We start from the raw sequence: 21,810 nt of genomic DNA on the forward strand, positions 1-21,810 counted from the left end.
ACCTGCATTACCAGACCTTTATTGCAATGCGGTGGCTCTCCGCTGGTCCCCCCCCCCCCGGCTCTGGTGTTGTGCTGCCTGGCTCCCAAAGCTGAGCGCTGTTCGGTCATGTGATTCCTGATTTTTTTTTTCTCTCCTCCTTCGAAGTTGAAAGGCAGGAGCAGAGCGGCGGAGGGGGCCCAGCTCGCCTTCCTACTCTCCCGGCGGTGGATGCAGCGTCGTCGTCCCGTTTCCAGCACACGACTGTTTGTTTCTCGCTCGGTGCGGCTCCTTCTCCTCAGACATGGCGGGGGCAATTATTGAGAACATGAGCACCAAAAAGTTGGTGATAGTGGGAGTTACGCTGCTTTTGTTCCAGGCGTTTGCCTTCATGGTCGGCGGTTTAATTGGTAAGTTTCTCCTCTTTTTATTTTATTATTAATTATTATTATTATTATTTTTTACTTTTCTTGTGTGTTTGGCTAACATTTGTCTTAGTGCGCGAGGTGCCTGTTGGAATTCAAACGTTAACGTCTCTCAACGGTGAGACAAAAGCACAAAGTTTGAAGTTGGACGTCTCGCCACATGCCTCCGTAACAGCGTAAAAGCAACGTTTTTACACGAGAGAAAAGACGCTAAAAGCTAACCTTTAGCTGTGTTTTGTCCACCGAGCCGTGCAGAAACAATGAACTAGTCACTTTGACACCGGAGCTGTCGAAGTGCTCCTCCGCTAAATCACTGCTTTGTATCAAGGTGTTCGCTGCCTGCACGCCACAACCACTGGCTTCATTTCTCCGGCTAAAAATAACACACTATACCAATAGTGTGGGTACATTTTTGGTTTCCAACTCAGGAATGCCCCGAAATGCATCCAACCTTTTGTGTTTTTTCACTTCTTTGATCCAACTCGAATGTTCTCTCCCCCTTTTTCTTCCTCCTCCTCCTCCTCACCCCCGCCTCTCATATATAATGTCTGTCTGCTGTTAGGGGCCCCAGGCAGCATCTCTACCTTCCTTTCACTCCTCCTATCTCCCCCCTGTGTGAAGCCTCCCCTACTCCCCAAATCCCCTTAGCCTGGCAGGCACAGCATTCATGTTTCCTCCTCTCTTCCCCTTCTTCCCCTAGTTTCATTTGCATTGAGGCAGACAGTGGTGCACAACACACACACACACACACACACACACACACACACACAGCTGTCAAAGTTGCATTTCGCCTTGAGGACTGGATCGGAGTTGCTGTCAAGTTTCTTCAAATCCACCCACTCACACATGCACAACCGCTGTGCACACACACATGCACATACACTGTGATAGAAATGTAGTCCATGTGAAAGATGCCTTGTCTGTCTTACAGTCTGAATCAGAAAACCATCTAAACGCCAGTCTGTGTCAGCGTCCCTCTCGCTCACTACATGGCTGGTGGTAAATTAGCCTGTTTGGTTCGTTCCTGGCTGAGATGGTTTTAATGAAGCCAGATTCCTTTGTGTTTGCTCGGTGGCTGAGGGCAGCAGGGGTAATTGAGTAGAAAGGGGTTTTTCTCCCCTTGTTTCCCCACAGACCCAGGGACACGGCATGGGGTCAGCGGGCTGAAGGGGATGGCCATTCTTCTGGACACACTGCAATGGAGACTGGAGGAGCCAGTGTGCGGCCAGACTCGCAGGGTCACTAGATAATTGAACTCCAGAGGGGTCCAAGATAACTGGGTTTAATTCAGTTTGGTGTCTTCTTTGTCGCTGTGTGTGTGTGTGTGTGTTTTCATATTATTTTTATACAGCTGTTAGCACACTTACACAGTTGAAGGTTCCTTGAAAATGGCCTTGGTTGAATTTTATGACTGTGGAGAGTTTGTTACCTAAAGGGTGTGTAAAGTGTCCGCCCTTCAGTTCTCTGTTACAACTGAACAGATATGATTAGATGTTCAGATAAGAAACAGGGTTACAGGCACAAACTATTTAGATTCAGACCTTTCTCATTATTGAGACTAAAAAAATACCTTAATATCCAAACCACACGACAGTATAACCCCTCACGAATTGGGGACCTTTTGAGTCTTCTGGGATATGTCACTAAGCTTTTGCATGAGTCGAATCTGGAAATGCTGGGCTTTTATCTTCACCCCCATGAGTCAGTACTTCCCACAAGCACCCTCGACAGTAATTGCAGCTTGTGGACTCTTCTTAGATTCGTCACAAATGGCTTGACACATTCACGACTGGAGTATTTCTCCTGGTATTTCTTGGAGACTTTCTCAACAAATTGGAAGCATCTGCACATTTATATTCAAGTCATCTGACTGAGATTTAATGGGTTTTAAAGCCTTTTGGCCCCACACAAACATTCATGTACTTGTTTTAACCTGTAAATTACAGGATGTTGGCACTATGACATCTTTTGCTGAAAAAAATTGCATGTTCTTGTAGGTCATGATGTTCTATAAAGTTGACAAAAACGGAAACAAGTAACTCACAATTTTCTACAGCTCAAAGTGATTTGCTGAAATGGCCTTTTTGTACAACCAGCAGCCAACCAGGAGCTTGAACTCTCAGACATTTGGCATTTTTGCTACCAAAAAAACCAAGAAATTAATGAAGTTAAGCAGTTGAAAATTTATTTGCTTTAGACAAACTGGTTGCCTTCGGCTCTGCTTTGCTCTCCCATCATGACTGAGTTTCTATAGCACAGTTCATGACGAAGTTGCTGCTTTGACACAAAATCTGTTGGAACTTAAAGGAAGGAACGAAAATAAAAGGGTCTAGTATCGTGCTGATCATCTACCTGATGTTTAAACCCTGTGAGTTGAGCTCTTTACCTTGAGGCTACACCTCGACTCTGATGTCGCTCACGTCATCGCAACAGGAAATTAGAGCTTTTATGTCTACGTGATAGCAGGAACTACAAACACCAGTCTTGTCGAGCTCATGAATCTAAGTGCATAAACAGCGTAATTGGTGCCTGAGAGCTTTCTGGAATTTTCCCTCCCGATCACTTTAGAAAGAGAGGGCTCAAGAGAGTGGGCCTTGCTACCAGGCATTTTCTAAACAGTGTTGAAAGTAATTGCCAAAGTGTTTGGACTAGATTTGGCTCAAACCCAACCTGTTGACTGTTCCTAATGGTTGCTAAAATATTAATATTGTCCATGCACAGTTTAATCCAGAGGGCTCCAGTTTTATTTATTGATTCCTGCTCAGACTTTGTGTGATTGATTAGTTTGAGGGGAATTTTGTCTTGGCAGGAACTTGAAACACTCTGCTGCCGTATTTCAATATGACACCTAGTCTAACATCTCTCCTACTTTGTGTTTGTCTCACCAGCTCCCAGCCCCACCACTGCAGTCCACTACTTGGCCACCAAGTGTGTGGATATAGGCAAGCACCGACAGGAAACAAAATGGTTCATGCCCTGGGGTCCTAACCAGTGTACCAAACTCAAGAGCTTTGATGAAGCCATGGCCAAGAAGATCGAGGCCAACAACATCGTATTTGCAGTCCACATTCCTTTGCCTAACAAGGAGATGAGCCCATGGTTCCAGTTCATGCTGGTCATCCTGCAGTTTGACATTGCATTTAAGATGTACAACCAGATAGGTGAGAACCGGGATTTTTCTTTACAGGTTTCAAACACAGGTTGAGGACAGAACTGCTCATGTTTCTTTTTTTTTTATTATTTTTTTTTTATTTCGAATATGCAAATAGAACATGGCTTCCTGATTGCAGTTTAACAAATTATTTGCACAACATCATATGGAAATGAAGATTTTGAGGAAGCAAAATAATACGATAAAAAGTAAAATAAATGACATATGCGAAAAGGAGTGAGAAGAAGCATAGCTTGTTAGCTCTCACCCCTTTGTCTAAATGAAATTTATATATATATATATATATATATATATATATATATATATATATATATATATATATATATATATATATATATATATATATATATATATATATATATATATATATATATACACACACACACACACACACACACACACACACACACACACACACACACACACACACACACACACACACACACACACACACACACACACACACATTCTTTACCTTTCATCACCATGCCACATCAATTAAGAAATGATAATCACCCATACTCATTAATGACCATTATCCATTATACCCGGTAAATAACATGTGTTTATACATTTTCTTGAACTGGTTGATATTTGGACTTTGCTTGAGTTCCTCACTTAGGTTGTTCCATAGCTTGACACCAGCAATAGATATACAGAAACTTTTCAAGGTTGTTCGTCTGTTTATTCTTTTGAAGTTATGTTCCCCTCTTAATTGATAACCTCCCTCCCGATTTCTAAATAAATTTTGGATATTTTCTGGTAATTGTTTTTTGCCTTATACATGATAATTGCTGTTTGGTAACACACAATGTCAGTGAATTTCAGTAGTTTTGATTGTATAAAAAGTGGATTTGTATGTTCCAAGTAGCTGACCTTATGAATAGTCCTTATTGCTCTTTTCTGCAGGACAGTAAGTGACCGTAATGAAGTTTTGTAAGTGTTTCCCCAGACCTCAGCGCAGTAATGCATATATGGCAAGACCAGTGAACAGTACAGTGTGCGAAGAGAATTATGATCCAGTAATTGTTTTGCTTTGTGTATGACTGCAATGCTTCTTGAAACTTTGGACTGAACATGTTCTTCTCCAGGACATGGCTTCAGGAGAGGGAAGAAAGTCAGCCCTAATGTGCAGATGGGTGTAAGAGGCCATACCATCTTACATGGGACTTCCTGTTAAGAGGAGAAGAATTATTTGTTGCATTTTAAGTTTTGGTGATCAGCAGTTCCATGCAAGTTCTTGTGCTACATTATTGTCGATATCTGAGGTTTTGTTTCCACTTGTGTCAATATTTTGTCTCTTATTTCTTCACAATCTAAAGGCAAATATTTGCGAAGGCTCAATGTAGCAGGCCAGCCTCTGAAATATTCACCTCCATTGTCACTTCTAATCACTCGAATCCAAGTGTGAGTCATTCCACCAATCACTTTTGATACTTGTTTCTAATAGGACCTTCCCCCTTAGACATGATGTCTCAGAGAGAACCCACAGAAATGTGTCTTTTCAGTAGATTGGATTTCTGTTACACCGAAAGGCAGCAAACGATGATGGATGTCCTGCTCTTTGTTCTCTATAGACCCTCGGGGGTTTGTAGAGGGGCTTATTTGACACCCTTGAGAAAGGTATAAACAGCAAGGAGAGAGCTAATCTGGACCTGTTTTCTATTTTTTTTTTTTTTTTTTAATCCAATCCTGAGACTGACAACAAAATTATGTACATACTTTTTTTGAGGTCAAGTTTAGTGTATTTGACCAGATTTCATAATCATGTGTTTTCCAGTCTTGATGGTTTATATGAGTAACATGTTTCATAATTTCTGCATTGATTGCTACCATCTCATTTCATAATATTTACACCCTGGTGTAAACATCCAGTAGTTGTAGATGATGAGTTTGCAAAAATATGGTATGTAGTAACAGAATATAGCATTACAGCATTATCACAAGACATACTAATGGGATTGCTGCATACCATATACTTCAGATATGCATTACATTTATTGTTGTTACCATCTTCTGTTTATTTTATTTTATTTTTTTTCAGTCTTAAAGTTGAGTAACATTGGAATGGTATCTAGTTTCCCTTCTCTTTAGGGAAATTAAACAGGAATTTGACTGATTTTGCACCTCCACCCTGTGTCGAAATACAATGTTGTGAAATGTATCAGTGGATAGACAGACCTAGAGCATCTCAGTGCTGGAATGAGAGGAAAGAAAGAGAGGCAGGCGATAACTGGTATCTGGAGGAAGTCCAGGGTATTGGTGTCCTGGTAGGGGGTTCGGGATCTGTAAAGAAGGGATTAGAGAGGATGATGAGAATGTCTTATAAGTGACAGGATCACCAGGAGGGCCTGGGAAAGAAGTTTTGACTCTTCAGTATTAAATCTATCCCTTCATGGCTTAGAATGTCTAGCAATGTTGGTTAATGTTGTTTTTGTCAACTTGAAAACCTTGATAAAAATTCACTATATGCCAATTTGTAATCAACAGAAAAGTGGTAAAGGTAATTTTAAAAACGTAGAGACCGAAAAGTGTGTGTGTGTGTGTGTGTGTGTGTGGTTGTTGTTTTTTTTTTTTTTTTTAACGAGTCAGGCCTTTCTAGTCCAAACAGTCATGCTACAATGGCAGCCTAGTCATCAGCATCATTTACTCGCTCACATTCTTAACACAAACATTCAGTGTTCAGGGGCAGGGGGCTGTTTACTGCCTGGCTGCCAGACAGACCAATCAGTGAATCAGCCTGAACCACAGACAGGTCTTTCTGCCACATGGTAGAACTCATTTTTCTACATGAGGAACTGTGAGAAGAAATGAATGTGGAGGGAGCTGAGTGCTTTAGATGCTACACATGTAGTAGAAACCTGACTGACCGATTTGAAAACCCATTTATCTTTGATTTTCTTGTGTTAGTCTAAGACAAAAGTCTGTTTAAAATTGGAAATGGCTGAAGTGTAGATGATATACACCATGTAGTGTTTCGAGCTTACCCAAGCCTTACGGCCATTGTTTAGAAAGAATATAAGTAAAATGCAGATTGCTTGACGCAAGATAGGTGGGTAACAGGTAATGCAGCTAATCTAATTTTGCAGAATTACTCCCTCTATCCTATCCTCAAACACTACTGCCTCAAATTGGAGCATAATTGTGTTAGGATTTCTTTATAAAACATGACTTATATAATACAAATTGACATCCAGTATTACATTGAAGGACCCTTTTAAAATCTATGCATTTATGGTATGCTGAGAGATATCAAAAATAACTGGATTATTGCAGTTATTGTTGGGTTTTACTATAGTAGAACAAACAGATTTTTAAAAATGTTTTACTCTTACAAAAACCTTCAGGAAATCATCGTACAATATAGTAAAACTTTCTTTTGTTATAAAGAAAAGTGTGCTGTGCTGTAGTGCATTTGTAACTCTTGACACTAAGCCAAAAACTCCTCAGATACCCCCCTTTTTCTTTCTTAAAAAAACAAAAAATGATGCCCTCAAATTTTCCCTGCGCTAAATATATCAATAGTTGAGGTATGGTATTTGAATTAGAAATTCCAGATATCTATGCTAATTGGTTGATAGGCAAGTGTTAAACAGATTAGTTTGCATTCCCGAAACTAAATACATACTAGATTGAGATAAAAGGTTTATAAACTCAAACCCCGCGAAACATTGTAGCCCTAATTAACAAGACTGCATCTGCTCGTCCGTTTAAATCCTAACCATAACACACTCTGTGGCAGTGGGAGGTGGATTCTGTTCTGCAGCTGTATGACAAATTAACAGAAGGCCACCTCTTCCTTGACTACCTTATCTGTGTAACAATGTGTGTCGCAGAGAAGAGCTTCGCCCTTATTAACCACTCCACCCACCTGCCCCACTCTACCCCGGCACCAGGCACCCCTTGGCCAGGGTCCAGCAATAACACAGCTGTTGAGGAGGCTTAGTTTCCGTGGCAATGGCCGCTGGACTGAAGTGGAATGTTTGCATGAAGCAAGCTGACATTCGAGGGCGTCTAGCTCGACCAATGGCAGAGTGGAGGGCATTACAGAGACAGTCGGCTGCCAGTTCTCATCTGGTTCCCTCTCCACCTCCTCTGCTTTTTTTTTTTCTTTCTCACAGCACAGGCCACTGGGTTTCTTTCTCTTCATTCCAGCTTGTTTCATAACGGCACAAGAGGCACTCTGGAGGGCTGGAGGAGAGAACACTTGGCTTTGTAATGTGATCTAAAGATGCAGTTTTAATAGCTTGGCTTTGGATGTTTTTGTTGGATTGGCTGGGCTGGGCTGTTGGAGGCCAGCTCAAGGTCTTGTTGGAGTTTATGTCAAGTAGGAAGTAACCTAGATTTGGCTCACCGTGGAGAACAGATTGAATCACTGAATATGTTTACATGCTGAGAAATAATCCTGTTAATCTTGCTGTTTCCGATTCATTCCAGGGAACGGGACCACCCATAAACACTCAAATGATTTGGCCATGTGTAAACAGTTTGTTTTTTAGAATATCTCTAAACCCAAGTCTAGTTAAATATGCAACTGTCTTAAATGAACAGAATCCATTAGAACTGCAGCCATGAAGCTCAGATGCTCAGTGATTCACAAATAAAACGTCCATCCTCACTTTCTTTGCGTTGTACCACTTTGGGCTACATTAGCATGTTAAATTCTGGCATGCTAACTGAACTGCATGTTTTCAGCCAGCGGTGAGCTGAAAAATACAGAGAGAAGGAGTGGGGAATGTCTCCGTGTCAGTGCTAGCAGCGTTGTCACTTGCTGGTCTTCTAATTAAAAGGCCAGGGCTGTCTGTCATCAGGATTTAATTTTATACAATCATTGGGATAATAACAGCCAACAGTGTAGTGAAGTGAGGAGGTATAACAGGCGTTGTAATTGAGGCGTACAGGTGTCGTCTTTGGTGCATTTTGGAAGACATAATTTCTCTGGATTATCAATTTTGTTGCTAATTCAAGTCTAAATCATCATCATCTCTTCAAAGTTTCTGGTTGCTAAATGTTTAGGCGATCTGAGAGCGAGTTGCTACTGTTGTTTGTTCTCTCCAGAGGAAGGAGCGATGGCCACCATTGACGTGGGCCTGGCCTACAGAGATGACACAGTCAGTGAGTGGACAGAAATGGCTCACTCTTTTGAACACAGGAAGCTCAACTGCAACTTCACGACTACCAAGGTGAGGAAATGACACTCACTCACTATTGAGTCTTTTAGAACACCAAAAACAAGTACTTTTTATAAAGTGTTAATGTGTTATTATAAGCTTTTACTTGTAGCTTTGTCATGAATATCCTGTATTTGATCATGACTTTCAACTTCCAAAAATGGTTTTGCTATTGTAGATGATTAATCAGTAAATAGTTTTCAAATTGGGGCTCATCAGTGTATAAAGCATCATTGGAAAATCATTGCTGTCAGTGTTCTCATAAAAAAATGCGTTATCCAGGAGGATTCTGTTTAGAGCAGACATGTTAACCTGACATGTTCATACCATTTACTTTAAGTAAACAGCCAAGCACAGTGCATACAATCTGGAACCCCCTTGACGCACACATGCCCATTATATGTGAATGTCTTATGTGATATCCATTTTCAGGTGTGTTAGTATGGGCGAAGATTTTTTTTTTTTTTGAACTGATGCTTAAAAAGCTTGTCCCGACAGTATTCGTTTTTACTTGCATGTGGACACTTAATTATCTACACTCACTCATCTACACCTTCAGATGACTGTATTTTGAGCCAGATTCATTGTGTTTCTGTGTGCTTTCCAGACCTTTGAGAATGAGGGAAGATACTACGAGTGTGACCTGTTGCCCTTCATGGAGGTCGGCAGCGTGGCTCATAAGTATTACCTTCTCAACATCCGTCTGCCAGTCAACGAGCGGAAGAAGATCAATGTGGGGATTGGAGAAATCAAAGACATCCGATTTGTTGTAAGTTGGCTTCTGATTGGGTCCTGTGTATTTTAAGCTTTTTGATACTGCTCAATGCTGACCTAAAGATTCTAGTCTTTTTTTTTTTTTTTTTTTTTTTTTTTTTTTTTTAAATCTGAGACATACCGGTCTTGTTTTGGAAATGAAAGAGTTGGCGCTGATGGAATTTTTTCTCCTCCTAGGGCATCCACCAGAATGGAGGCTTCACCAAAGTGTGGTTTGCCATGAAGACATTCCTCACACCCAGCATCCTCATCATCATGATCTGGTACTGGAGACGGATCACCCTCATGAGCAGACCTCCTGTGCTACTGGAGAAGTAAGGCCTCATCTGTTTCCAAGAGGGGTTCTCTGTTCACTATTGTATTGTTTGCACCAGGTTGATTATTTTATCAAATTTATAACTCTTGACATTTTAATCGCAACTGATCATCCCAAGATGGGTAACACCTGCAATTAAGAGCTTAGGTCATACATTTTTGGTAAATGTTGCTTGTTAGAAGAAATGACCAGGACCTAAAGAGATGGAGTTATTGAATCCTGTTAAGGCTCCTATTCAGTGCGTCTACTTGATACAGGGTATGGATGAAATGTACAAGTGGGGCATGCCAACTCTGAGCAGTGAAGGTCAGTGATCAAAAGGCAGTGTTCATCAAGTAACTAAGAGGGAATGTTATAGACAGCCATCAGTAGGTTGTACACAGATTTGTTTGATTACACCACCTAGCTAACATGCATTTACAATTTTGTTTGTAGTTAGCTTCTTATTTAAATCAAGTGAAAACTCTCCTCTTGCCAGATTTCCTCTGAAAATACACAAATATATCCAGGGGAAAAAAAAAAATTCAAAACCTGATAGATTTGTGGTCATTCCTTACCCAAACACCATGAAGGTTAGAGCAGCCAATGCAGGTAGTTCTGCCTGAAGCAGATAGTCTGAGTGCCATGCTGTGGAACACTGAAGCTATGCTCAGAGCCCAGTGTTTGTCTAACCCCCTGCCGTGCTGGGATGACGATCAGTAAGAGGCAGCGTTCTGCGCCACAGGAAGTGCCTGGCGAAGCGTGAAACGCATTACAAAATCTGCAAGCTAGCACTCGGCAGACACATGCTGCATACACCCGCATTCAGGACATGCATACCAGCTCACTGAGACACCATACACACACACACTAGCACAGTTTCTTTCTCCTTCTCTCTGTATTTTCCGGCTCACGGCTCTTATTCCCAAATGACGAGCATGGTCTGAGGAAGTGCGACTCGTACCCTATTTGTGGACAGCAGATGATTTTTTCATGCTGTAAAAGCTTTACCAGAGTCTCCTGTCATGCTGGTCCAGAGGTGTCAGAACGGTCAACCTCAGACTTCCTTTAAACATGGAAGACAGATGTGAGTGGGAGCTCTCACTGTGGAAAAAGGCCAAGGATGATTTAATTCATAAGATGGGGAAACCCTTAGATATGTCACTCTAAAAACATCCTTTATCTTTTTGTGACATTCGAAAGTAATGTTAAAAGTGATAAATGTTTGGTGCAGCAGATATAGTGACTTGTCATAGCAGGAAAGCACAGGTGGGCTCAGTAACATGGCTCTGTTCAGTCATGTGCACAACAGCAGGAACTGACTAACCCAAATGGAATGCAGCCATAGTTTAATATTATAAGTTACATCTGTATTTTTCCTGCTTAAACATGTTAAAGGTCCCATTTAACAGGTTTATTTAGGGCATCTACACCATTAACAAAGTTTCATACCTAATCCTTTAGTCTACACACACACACACACACACACACCCCTCCTGTATCCGTTGTTGATGCTAAGGACACATTCCCTGCATACCAGTCAAAAGTGGTTTCACTCTGTTGGCTGACGAGCTGTCTGCAGTGAAAATGCTTAGAAGCTGTGTGACATTACCTCTGATACCTACGATACTCGCATAAAATGTTTGCACCCACATGTTTTCAGGTCACCTTTATCATGTGCTTTTCCCCCTCCTGGCCTCTCTCACTAATACAGACACACTGTAGCTCTGTTTTGCCCTCTCAACTGTCTATTTATGATCCTCCTTTGATCTACGGGCGGCATGCAGGGACTTGCTGCAGACGCTGGGAAGACGAGCTCTATTCTGTCTTTCTGTTGGCTGGTTGTTATTCATTCAACCTTTCTCTCTCGCTCGCTCTCTAAATGTCTGGGTTTCAAGGTTGTGGGAGGTTGGCTGTAATGATGGGTCTTATTTAGATAGGTAGTGAAATATGTAGACTTGGATAGGTCGGTGAGGACACACTGTGCTGTGCTAGCTGAATAGATAATCTAATCAATAATGTCCCAAGATCTAATAAGTGTGCTTCAGCAGGCAAAGATGTTGCCTTGCGCAAAAACTTTGTGTCTTTGTAAAAGATGTAGTCCAGATTCAGGTGTAAAGCCTGCCTGTTAAAGTGATTTTAGATTTAATCTGCCAACACTGTTTTCACTGAGTTTCCTCAGGGATTGTAGTGTTAATCTCATAATGTATCTGTCTTGAATATATTAGCATAGCTGCTAATTCCTCAGGAATGATATTTTATGAAACATTCCTCCTAAAATATATCAAATTTATTTCCAACAAGCATAAATATCTACTGTAACACGTGTATGGTCGGCATTTATAATGCTACAAATGCAGCAAAAAATTAATAATCACATTATTTTTAGTGGTTATCACCATTCGTACCAACGACTGTGTTTGTGTCCTCAGGGTCATCCTCGCTCTGGGTATCTCCATGACGTTCATCAACATCCCAGTGGAGTGGTTCTCCATTGGCTTCAACTGGACCTGGATGCTGCTTTTTGGAGACATCAGGCAGGGCATCTTCTACTCCATGCTGCTTTCCTTCTGGATCATCTTCTGTGGGGAGCACCTCATGGTACTGTACACAGCCCCCTTTAACATACTGTTTGATGTTTTTTCTGATTTACCTGTAGGCTTGCTAGCTAAAGGCAATTCAGTGCTAAACTTGAAGTCCTCTTCCAGCCATTCTGCGTCAGCCTTTTGCTGTTCGGAAAACAGAAATGACCTGCTTGGTCAGAGGAATGCTTCTGCGCTTGTGTGTCTTTTCCTCGATGTTGATCCAGCTTAATACATATGAAATGTGTAGAGCACAGTTATCTTAACCAAGCAGACAAATCTACTTGGTTGGCAAATATCCCCGAGTTGGGTGGATTGGTATAATGTATACGTGCCAGCTGGTGAAACCCCCAGAGGCCTCGAGACTCCGCATTGACAGATCAGAGCTCTTTGGCTGCACAAGGGGAACCTGCACAATATTCCGTTAGTAGTTCTAATGTTGTGGCTGACCAGTGTATGTTGTACTGCAATACTCATCAATCTGCAAGACAGAAGTCCAGTGCCTTTTTAAAAATGATTTGCCCCCCTTGGACTTTTTAATATGTTGTTGCTTTACAAAATGGATTTTTGAGTGAGTGGATGTTAAAAAGAGAAAGAGCCAGCCATCTCTGTGTAACCTCTTTGATACTGCAAACACAGGAATAACACAGGAAAAACAAAAAAAACTGAAAGGCAACAGCCTGATTTTAGCAGGTTCATCAGCATTTAGAAGAAAATTAAATGGCTTATACAAGCTAATTTTGATGTAAAATGGTATGTGTGTCCACTCAGTTCAAAATTATTAATTATTCATGAAAGAATTTTTTTTTTTAGCTGTAGATTTGTGAAGACCTGTCTTCAGTAACATAAGCCTATGTTTGTTACTGTATACCTCCACTTGTCTGCACTTTTTGCAACTCTTTCCACACTGTGTTTGTCTGTCCAACAGAGCTGCCCATTTTCCTGTTTTAAAATAATGAAAAAGACATTTAAATGTTGCCAGTATGAGTTAATGATAAAATCTTTTTGAAATCAATAAAATTAGTCTGGAAAAAACTTTTTGCCCATCTTATCTCATTGTTGTTTTTGTCCAGGACACAACATTGTTTGCAACTTTGGCTCTGGGCAGAGGACAAGTGAAGATGAGTGAGAGCTCTGTATCAGCCAACAAAAACTTCCCTCAACCTGACCTTCATCCCACAAAAAACTTGCAGGTCATCCTCATGTGATGTCTGGTAGTTGGCTGGACTGGGGCAGTCATGGAGATGGTCGCATGGATATTTTTCTTACTGAACGGCTGGCCCATTAACTCGGTGACCTCTTTGAGCTCCATGTCTGCCTCAGACAGGATGACAAGTCTTTTTTTTACCGCTCCTCAGTTCTCTGAAAAGCCAGCTGTTTGTCTTTTGTGGCCTTAGACGCTGAGCTAAAGCTGTTTGCTTCTTCTCAAGGTCCAACCCTGGCTCAGAGTCGTCGATAAACTCCTGTGTATGCTTCACCGTTCAGTCTTGTTTGCAGCTCCTGAACTTTAATCACGCAGTCTGTGGATATATGTGGCTTACTGTGTAGTATCATGTTTGGGCCAAATGTGCACATAATCCAATAATCAGTGCTTGATCATAACCAATCAGAATTTCTTAAAATGAATTTTGCTCTTTAACTTCTCCTGCATTAAATGATTAATTGTTTGATCTATAAAATGTCGGAAAATACCCAAATACTCTTTATTTACTCTTATGAGTGACAAAGAAAAGCAGCAAGTTGTCACATTTAAGAAGCTGGATCCAGCAAATGTTTGATTTTTTTTGCTTGAAAAATGACTGAAACGATTAATCGATTATTAGAGTAACTGGCAATTGTCTTTTGTTAACTAACTAACTAATCTAACCACTGAGTAATCACAACAACCTTACATTTACCTTCAGCGCAGGTTTGTATGGACTTTTACTTTTGTCTTAATGTTTTTGCATGAAAATTTCTATCCAGCAGTTTACCTGATTTATGTATGCTTTAGATCTAACAATATGAAAGTCCAAGGGGCTTGAAAACTTCAAAGGCACCATATTTTGATGGTTTTGTCAGGGGTTAAAGTAAGTAGCACTGAAGAATGGGTTGTAGAAACAGTATTTATACCCATCTTATTCATTATCATATCATCATTATCATATCTAGATTGTTTTTGGTTCATCTGCATTGTATTGACTGTCTGGTGTGTACACTGGATCCTAACCACACTGCATATCAAATCCATATTCTTAGGTGACCTGAAGATATCTGCTCTCAGGATTATGTGGGTGCAAATCTGGACCAGTTCCTGATATTTGACAAAGTAGAGATCTTGTACTGTATGTGAAGTTGCTCAAAGGTTTTTCAAAATGTGTGCAGTTTTGATGGGTACATTTGCTGTTGGGATACCTTGAAACATATAACACCAATGAAAAATGCTCATTTTGGCAACAGGACCTTAATGTTATGTACACGATGACCTTGCTCAAGAAGGATTTTGGTGATAGACTCCATATGTGATCTATTAAATGTAATGCATTATATCCCAACTTTAAGTCTGTTTTGTCCTTTTTTCTCAGGATCAGACAGAGAGGAACCGTTTCTCAGTTTACTGGAAGCAGGTCGGACCCATTGTGTTCGGCTCCTTCTGCCTCTTCATCTTTGACATGTGTGAGAGGTGAGATGAGCTCTTTTCCTTCATTATTTCGAACAGTCTCTGTGGATGTCAGTTCGCAATCCTTTCTATAGTAATAAATCTTGTGAAAATCTGTTGTACTTGCTATTTCCATTTTTTTTATGATTAAGCTTCAGATGCTTGGTGTACTCTCTGCATCTTTTTGATGAAACGTTGTGACGTGCTCAAAAGAGGCAACTTATAAATGTGTTGTCTCTGTTTCCTCCAGAGGGGTCCAGCTGACGAACCCCTTCTACAGCATCTGGGCATCTGATGTAGGAACTGAACTTGCTGTATCCTTTTTAAATGTATATATTTGACAACAGCAGCAGAAAACAAAAGCAAACTGTTTTACACCTAGAAAAAAACCTCTGACATTTTAAATAGTCAGATGTTTTTCAGGTTAGCATTTTTGGAACAAATTTATGTCTCTAGTAAAACCTCTACCAACTACAAAACTACTATTTCTGTCTCATCTTCAGTCTACAGTTTTCAGGACATTCTTGCAGTTGGTTTTAACATGAACTGAAAATGGATCTCCAGACTAATAAGATGAGAAATAATTCAGTAATGCCATATGTGAAAGCATTGCCCAGGGTCTTGGGACGATGTGTTTATGTGTGTGTACCGGTTTGTTAGCCTCGGCTGCCAAGCTGAGCGATGCCAGATTCATCAGGACACCTCTTCAAAAACAACTGCAGAGCACAGCGCCTTATTTTGGTCTTTTCTCCTCCTTTTTCTCCAAGTCCCCTCAAGAGGAAAAGGTTACTCAGTGTTCCAGGCGCTGAGCAGTTTGAGGACGGTTGGTACAGTGTCTATAACCAGGATCATCAAATCTTTATAAGGCCCACTGCTGACATGTTCTACTGCAGGAAAGTCAGGTCAGGTTTTATTAATGAGACGCATAACCTTACAAAACACTGAGAAGCAGTTTTTATGACATTTATACATTCAGTATTTGTGAAACCATATCGATTGTCTTGCAACTTAATAGCCCATTTTCCAGGTTGCAATATTTATATGCAGTGTCACTTTCTGTTGCATATAACACTGAAGCTACCTCCCTAATCTATATTTATTTTAAGAACAATGACATTGTATCTTCCATATAGCTACAGCATGCAACAACTGTGTCTTTAAGGTGTTGTTTGCTTATTTCCTTGACTACGGTTGCTTCAGATGGCATTCATAATTGTGGCAGGGATCTGTGCCTGTCTCTACTTCCTCTTCCTCTGCTTCATGGTATTTCAAGTCTTTCGCAACATCAGTGGTAAGAGGACGTCCTTGCCTGCCATGTCCAAGGCCAGACGCCTGCACTATGAGGTGTGTGTTCTCATTCTTCTAATTGTTCATTATCACCCATGAGAATCAAAGAAAGATTTTTCTGCTGCATGTTTTCTTTTAATTTTTTAAATTGACTGTTTTATTTCTACCATCCTTTTTGTCCCTTTTTAGGGCCTTATTTTCAGGTTCAAGTTCCTCATGCTGGTCACTCTGACCTGCGCTGCCATGACTGTCATCTTCTTCATCATCAGTCAGGTGAGTGACAGTGATGCCCTCCACATGTTGGACTATTTAGGAGGTAATTCGTATCATACAGCAGCTATAAAATTATGTATTTGTGTTTCTGTGTCCAGGTGAACGAGGGCCACTGGCACTGGGGAGAGCATACTGTGCAGGTGAACAGCGCCTTCTTCACTGGCATCTATGGCATGTGGAACCTGTACGTTTTTGCCATCATGTTCCTCTATGCACCCTCTCACAAACGCTACGGAGACGAGCAGACAAGTGGTCAGTGCATCACTGGTAACTACATTTTTCTACTAGCCTTATAAAGCAATGTCTGTCTGTTGGTTTATAGCAGGATAGGATGAAATCTAAAATGTTCAGCCACTGTAGCGCTTGAAGTGAAACTCTTGCCAAAATGCAGCCTAGGCTTTTTTTTGTGAATGTATGAGTCAAACCTTCGTGTAAAAGCATAATTACGACTTTTTCAATGGGAGTGCAAGGGGCACTTCTACGCTAGCATCAAAATGACGACGAGCAAAGTTTCATGTTGCGAGCCTTCTTTGTGTTGTAAAAATTTTGATGTTAGCGTAAAAGTGCCCCTAGCACTCCCACTGAAAATGAGTTTGATCCAAAACGAAAATATGGTAAATCTTAATGTTATTTGACCAGGTAAACCAGTTAATTTCTGTCTAGATTAACCCTGTTTGAGTTCTGGACACTAATGCAAAATAACTGTACTTTAGTATTAAATCATTTATTCAAATATAGCACTAAATAAAACCTTCATTGTATTAAAGTTATTGGTTGAATTTCATTAGTGTGCCAGTAGCTCTTTGTTCTGATGGTGAGTAAAGTGTGTGTAAGGCTGCCTATTCATGCAAAGTTTGTTTTCAGAGGAGGAGGAGGGGTGATTCAGAGGGACCCAGATTCCCAGGGGAAAGAAGGGTCTCTTTGGCCTGAGAGGGTGATTCTAATGGACACCAGGCTTCCTTCCAGACAGAAAGGAAGAGAAACATGAAGAGAGGATTGGGGGAGGGAAAAAGAGGGGGGTGGATTGTAGAGCAGGGAAGTAATGAAAACCATCCATCCGTCTCCTGACGTCAGTGACACAGGGAGAGAAAAAGAGGGTTTGAAGTTCTGGAAACTTTCCCTGAAATGCGTCAGCCGATTGCATGGGAGGGGCGCCTCGCTCCAAGTTTCATTCTCTGTGTGCTGATTTACTCTTTCAGAGTTTCGCTTCTTTTTCGAACAAGCAGAAGATATTTATGTTGATGAAATTCAGCAAAATGGACTTGATGTGCAAAGAATCATTTCCTGCAGGAACTCAAAAGAATGGGCTAGATAAGGGTGTTAATCAGAAGTTTCATCACAACATGGTATTATATTCTTTGTACACTGTTAGAATAGGAACTGGATGATTTAAGCTTAAGATGCAAATTGTGGTGAGCTATTTGATGGTGCTCAATCTCCATTATAGGGATAATCATAAATATGCTCACATGAATTACTAAATAAAACTGTCCAGCTTGATAAGGCAGTCCTACTGTGTGTGTGTGTGTGTGTGCGTGTGTGTGTGTGTGTGTGTGTGTGTGTGTGTGTATATTAAAAAAATACTAATATTTGTTCTTAGCAAAAGTTGAGAAATGTTTTATTGCCATTTTAAGAGTTTTCATAAACAAAAAAAACTGATTATTGTTTGAGACAAAATTTTGAATTGTGATTATTTTTGCTAGGATAATCATGACATGACATTTTTATAGCGCCTCATGCCTGTTTACAGATATCACAGTCTGCCATGACATGATTTCCACCAACTCCACCAACACACAAAACATGGCTCAACATTATATGATTAGACTCAATAATTTTGGAGGAGATGAAACAATAATTTGGCGAGTCACTATTATTATCTTAAGCCTATGGCATTTTGGTGACTAGGAGACTTTTCTTCTCCTCTTAACTGTACAAACAACATGTATTATTTATACTTTTTATACTCACCATTGGTTTGAATCACTGCATCAGTCAACAGAACACCACAGTTGAATTTCAACCTGCATGCACGTTTTTTCATTGTTGAAACAGAGCTGCTAATACTGCGGCCACAACAAGTTGGCAGACTGCTGAGCAAGATCCCATGTTTCTGTTGAGCCGTCGTTTCTCTTGAGTCCAACATATTTCCACATGGCTGATTGTTTTTGTTTTTTTTCTCCCCCAAAAAGAGAGTAAATATCTTTTTCTTTTTTTTTCTTGGCTCAATGCCATTATCTGCTTCTCAGCACTGTTTGAATGTCAGGAAAGAGGTATGCTTGGACCAAAAAAGTGACGCCTATGGGCCATGGGAATTTCAACTTTAAAGCCAAATTTTAATTATGGAATCAATTATTTTCACTTTGCATCTGTGTTGTAGTATTGTTGATCAGTGAATTGTTATATCAGTCCAGATCAGTGGACGGTTGCAGCCCAAGTGCACAATGAGAACCCAAACAAGATGTATGCTATTAAAATGTTTTTTTGTGTTTATGTTCCATTATTTGTAGTTTCTGTGTTGATAATCTGTCACATTTATGTGTGCAGGAGATGCTGGGGGAAACGGTGGCGAGGACATCCAGCTGACGACAACCATCACCCATGTTGAAGGCCCCTCTGAGATCTACAGGATGACTGGAAAAGAGGCTCAGGAGTAGATTTCACACTGAGACTTTAAGACTACCCCCTACTATCTACTGCTCCAATCATCCCCTCCCTCACGTATGTTATCAAACAGGCTTTTCTCTTTATGTCCCCCTGGCCCTAAAACGGCATCAGCAACCCACCTGCATGTTATCTACCAGTCCCCCAGTTACTGTCCTCTGCCAGCACCAAACCCTCAGCTGTGTGAGCTGTTACGTATCCTCCTCATCCCAATTGTATCTCTGAAGGCTGAATATTATCAACACCTGTCAGTCCTTTTCATTTCATGGTGGAATTTCTTTCTTACATTTCATACTTTGTGTAAACTATGTTGTAAGTGTTGCACAATGCTTTTGACACAAAAAAAGAGAGATTTGAGTGTAAAGAAAACCCTTTCTTGGTGGTCAGAAGTTGCATTTGTCAGCCATCACACTCCTGTTTTTTAAGTACAGTGTGTTGAAATGGAGTAGTTGGTAAAGACCGGAGCTTTTGAGCAAGATTTTGTGGATACATTTTAGCAACAAACTTTTATTTTCTGCTTAATTATGTGTTATACTTTCAGTCAAGGTGTTAGAGGCTGTCACACGCATTTTCTTCCATAGAAAGTAGATCATGTTGAGTACTGCTGTCAATCTTAGTCTTTCAAGTGATGGAAATCTTTTTTTTAAATCATCGGGGGAAATGTACAGACCACATAGCCACTTTGTTCATTTTGTTACAATGTAGATAATCTATTTTTTATAAAGTGCTTATTTTCAACTTCACAAAATATATGCATCATACTCTTTCAGTGTTTTTCAAGTTGACTGTAGCCTGTTATACATGGTTCTTAGTTTGTTTTTGCTTTTTATGCTAATTTAAATAAAGAAAACCTTTTACTTATCCTTGTGTATTGTCATTGTGTGTTCTGAATGATTGTGTCATAAGTATTATGAGTATTGTAGTCATAAGTCCTTATTTTTAGCCTTATTTGCCAGTATTTTTAAGAAAAATTAAACCACTAACAAAGAATACCACTTTTAAATCTCTTCAAGAAGTTCACCACGCTTTGTACTTGGTCTGAGTTTATACTGATCTTAACTTGCACTTCTTTGTTACAATATACAGTCTAAACACTAAATCAAACAACTGTTTCAAGTGTATGCTAGGCTGTGTGCCTGAATATAAAAATGTTTCTTTCATGTAGGCAAAGGGCGCCTCTGCAAGGCTCAGAGCAGAACAGCAACCAGCTTTCACTTTTCTCAAGAGTCAAGCTTGCCAGAGAGCGCTAGTGTGAGACAGGAAATGGTTGTGAGTTTGTTTCTTTTAAGTGCAGTCTGAAAGGAGAGATTAACTTGAAATGTATTTGCATTTATATTGCTTCAGTATTTATACAGTAGAGCCATACAGATCTGTCAGTTGGTTGTTATTGGCCTATCACACATATATTCGTATCTGCCCATATGTTGCCTGATATGCATGGATAAGAAACGTTTTTCTGTAGAGAATAAAAGGCCCCCCAAAAATGCTTAGGGAAATTTAAAGCAATTAAGTTCTTGTATAAGTTTATTGTTTCAGTGCACTGATGTCAATTTAGACCAAAAAAGCTATTTTCAAACTGTAAAATATCCTACCTTCTGCCTCAATTACATATTTTTGTATGTGTTTGATAACAACATTTGAGGGATCATTGCAAAAAATGTGGGTATTTCAGATGATACATCAAAATGGGACATTTTTATTCCTTAGTATCGGAATTGACATCAGCCAAGTATCAGTCCGGCTCTCATATACAGCATGTACTGTTTCTCTTGTCTCTTTGGCAGGGTTTGCTTTAAATTCACTGCACTTATTGGACAATTGCAGTTACCATGTTAAACATAGTTGAAAACAAAAGCTTGTTTGAAGTTCTAACCATGTTTAGGCTTTTTCTTTTTGCCTTGATTCAGTTCGACAAAACAATGCATACAAAATTGTCCTGGAAATGGATTCATACATATACATTTCATTTTCTGGTGTGTGGCTCACATAGTTTTTGTTGGAAAAAGAAGTTTAATTGTCACGTTAAAATTCTTAAAATGGCACCTACTCCTCTGTCATTTAAAAAGAACAGAATATATAAAAAATGCAAATACTTTCTGCTGGACACAAGATGTCTCCTACTTCACTGTTAAGTCCACTCTCAGTGTATATGCTCTGGGGTTTCCACATCACACTTGTGTATGCATGCTGAATATTGGACCAGAGTTGGGTTCTAAACTATTTGTGATGTCTCAGATCATGCCTACCTGTTAAACTGGAGTTCTCTCAACTTGAAAAGGAGGATATAACCCCTTCATTAATCATCATTTCAACTGCTGCAGTTTCAAGTGAATGCAAAACATCAGTTGGGAGAATCCAATTTTAAAATTACTTCATTAACTTAAAATTGGATTATTTGTGCTAGAGAAAAGAGCCTGTAAACTTCCAAGAACCTTTGATTCATGAGTTTGTAATTATATCTTCCTCTAAGTCGTTACTTTTGACAACAGAAGATTCTGAGTTGATAATCACAGGGTGTGAAATACAAACAATATTCACCCAGTAGAAATG

At 40.0% G+C, this 21,810-nt stretch overlaps 1 protein-coding gene across 4 annotated transcripts; it reads left to right on the plus strand.

The window, feature by feature from the left end:
• On the plus strand, positions 1 to 20,121 carry wls (Wnt ligand secretion mediator). Of its 4 annotated transcripts, none has more exons than XM_037083946.1 (13): positions 1 to 389; positions 3,293 to 3,565; positions 8,635 to 8,759; positions 9,355 to 9,516; positions 9,699 to 9,835; positions 12,249 to 12,417; positions 13,472 to 13,591; positions 14,963 to 15,060; positions 15,287 to 15,350; positions 16,237 to 16,380; positions 16,513 to 16,596; positions 16,695 to 16,848; positions 19,144 to 20,121. In XM_037083946.1, the coding sequence occupies exons 1-13, from the start codon at positions 284 to 286 to the stop codon at positions 19,251 to 19,253; spliced, it is 1,746 nt and encodes a 581-aa protein (XP_036939841.1). In that variant the 5' UTR covers positions 1 to 283; the 3' UTR covers positions 19,254 to 20,121. The 4 variants fall into 4 exon arrangements, with proteins under 4 accessions (XP_036939841.1, XP_036939843.1, XP_036939840.1 ...); XM_037083945.1 differs by having other exon boundaries at positions 41 to 389; positions 16,695 to 16,863; XM_037083948.1 differs by lacking the exon at positions 13,472 to 13,591 and having other exon boundaries at positions 38 to 389.
• Positions 20,122 to 21,810: the final 1,689 nt, after the last annotated feature.

This window comes from Acanthopagrus latus, chromosome 21, assembly GCF_904848185.1.
Source record: "Acanthopagrus latus isolate v.2019 chromosome 21, fAcaLat1.1, whole genome shotgun sequence".
NCBI lineage: Eukaryota > Metazoa > Chordata > Actinopteri > Spariformes > Sparidae > Acanthopagrus > Acanthopagrus latus.

Coding starts and splice junctions, on each gene's coding strand:
- wls (XM_037083945.1), top strand. CDS start 284: ATGGCGGGGGCAATTATTGAGAACATGAGCACCAAAAAGTTGGTGATA. Junction 15,351..16,236: donor ATGTAGGAACTGAACTTGCT/GTATCCTTTTTA, acceptor CGGTTGCTTCAG/ATGGCATTCATAATTGTGGC. Junction 16,597..16,694: donor TCTTCTTCATCATCAGTCAG/GTGAGTGACAGT, acceptor TTCTGTGTCCAG/GTGAACGAGGGCCACTGGCA.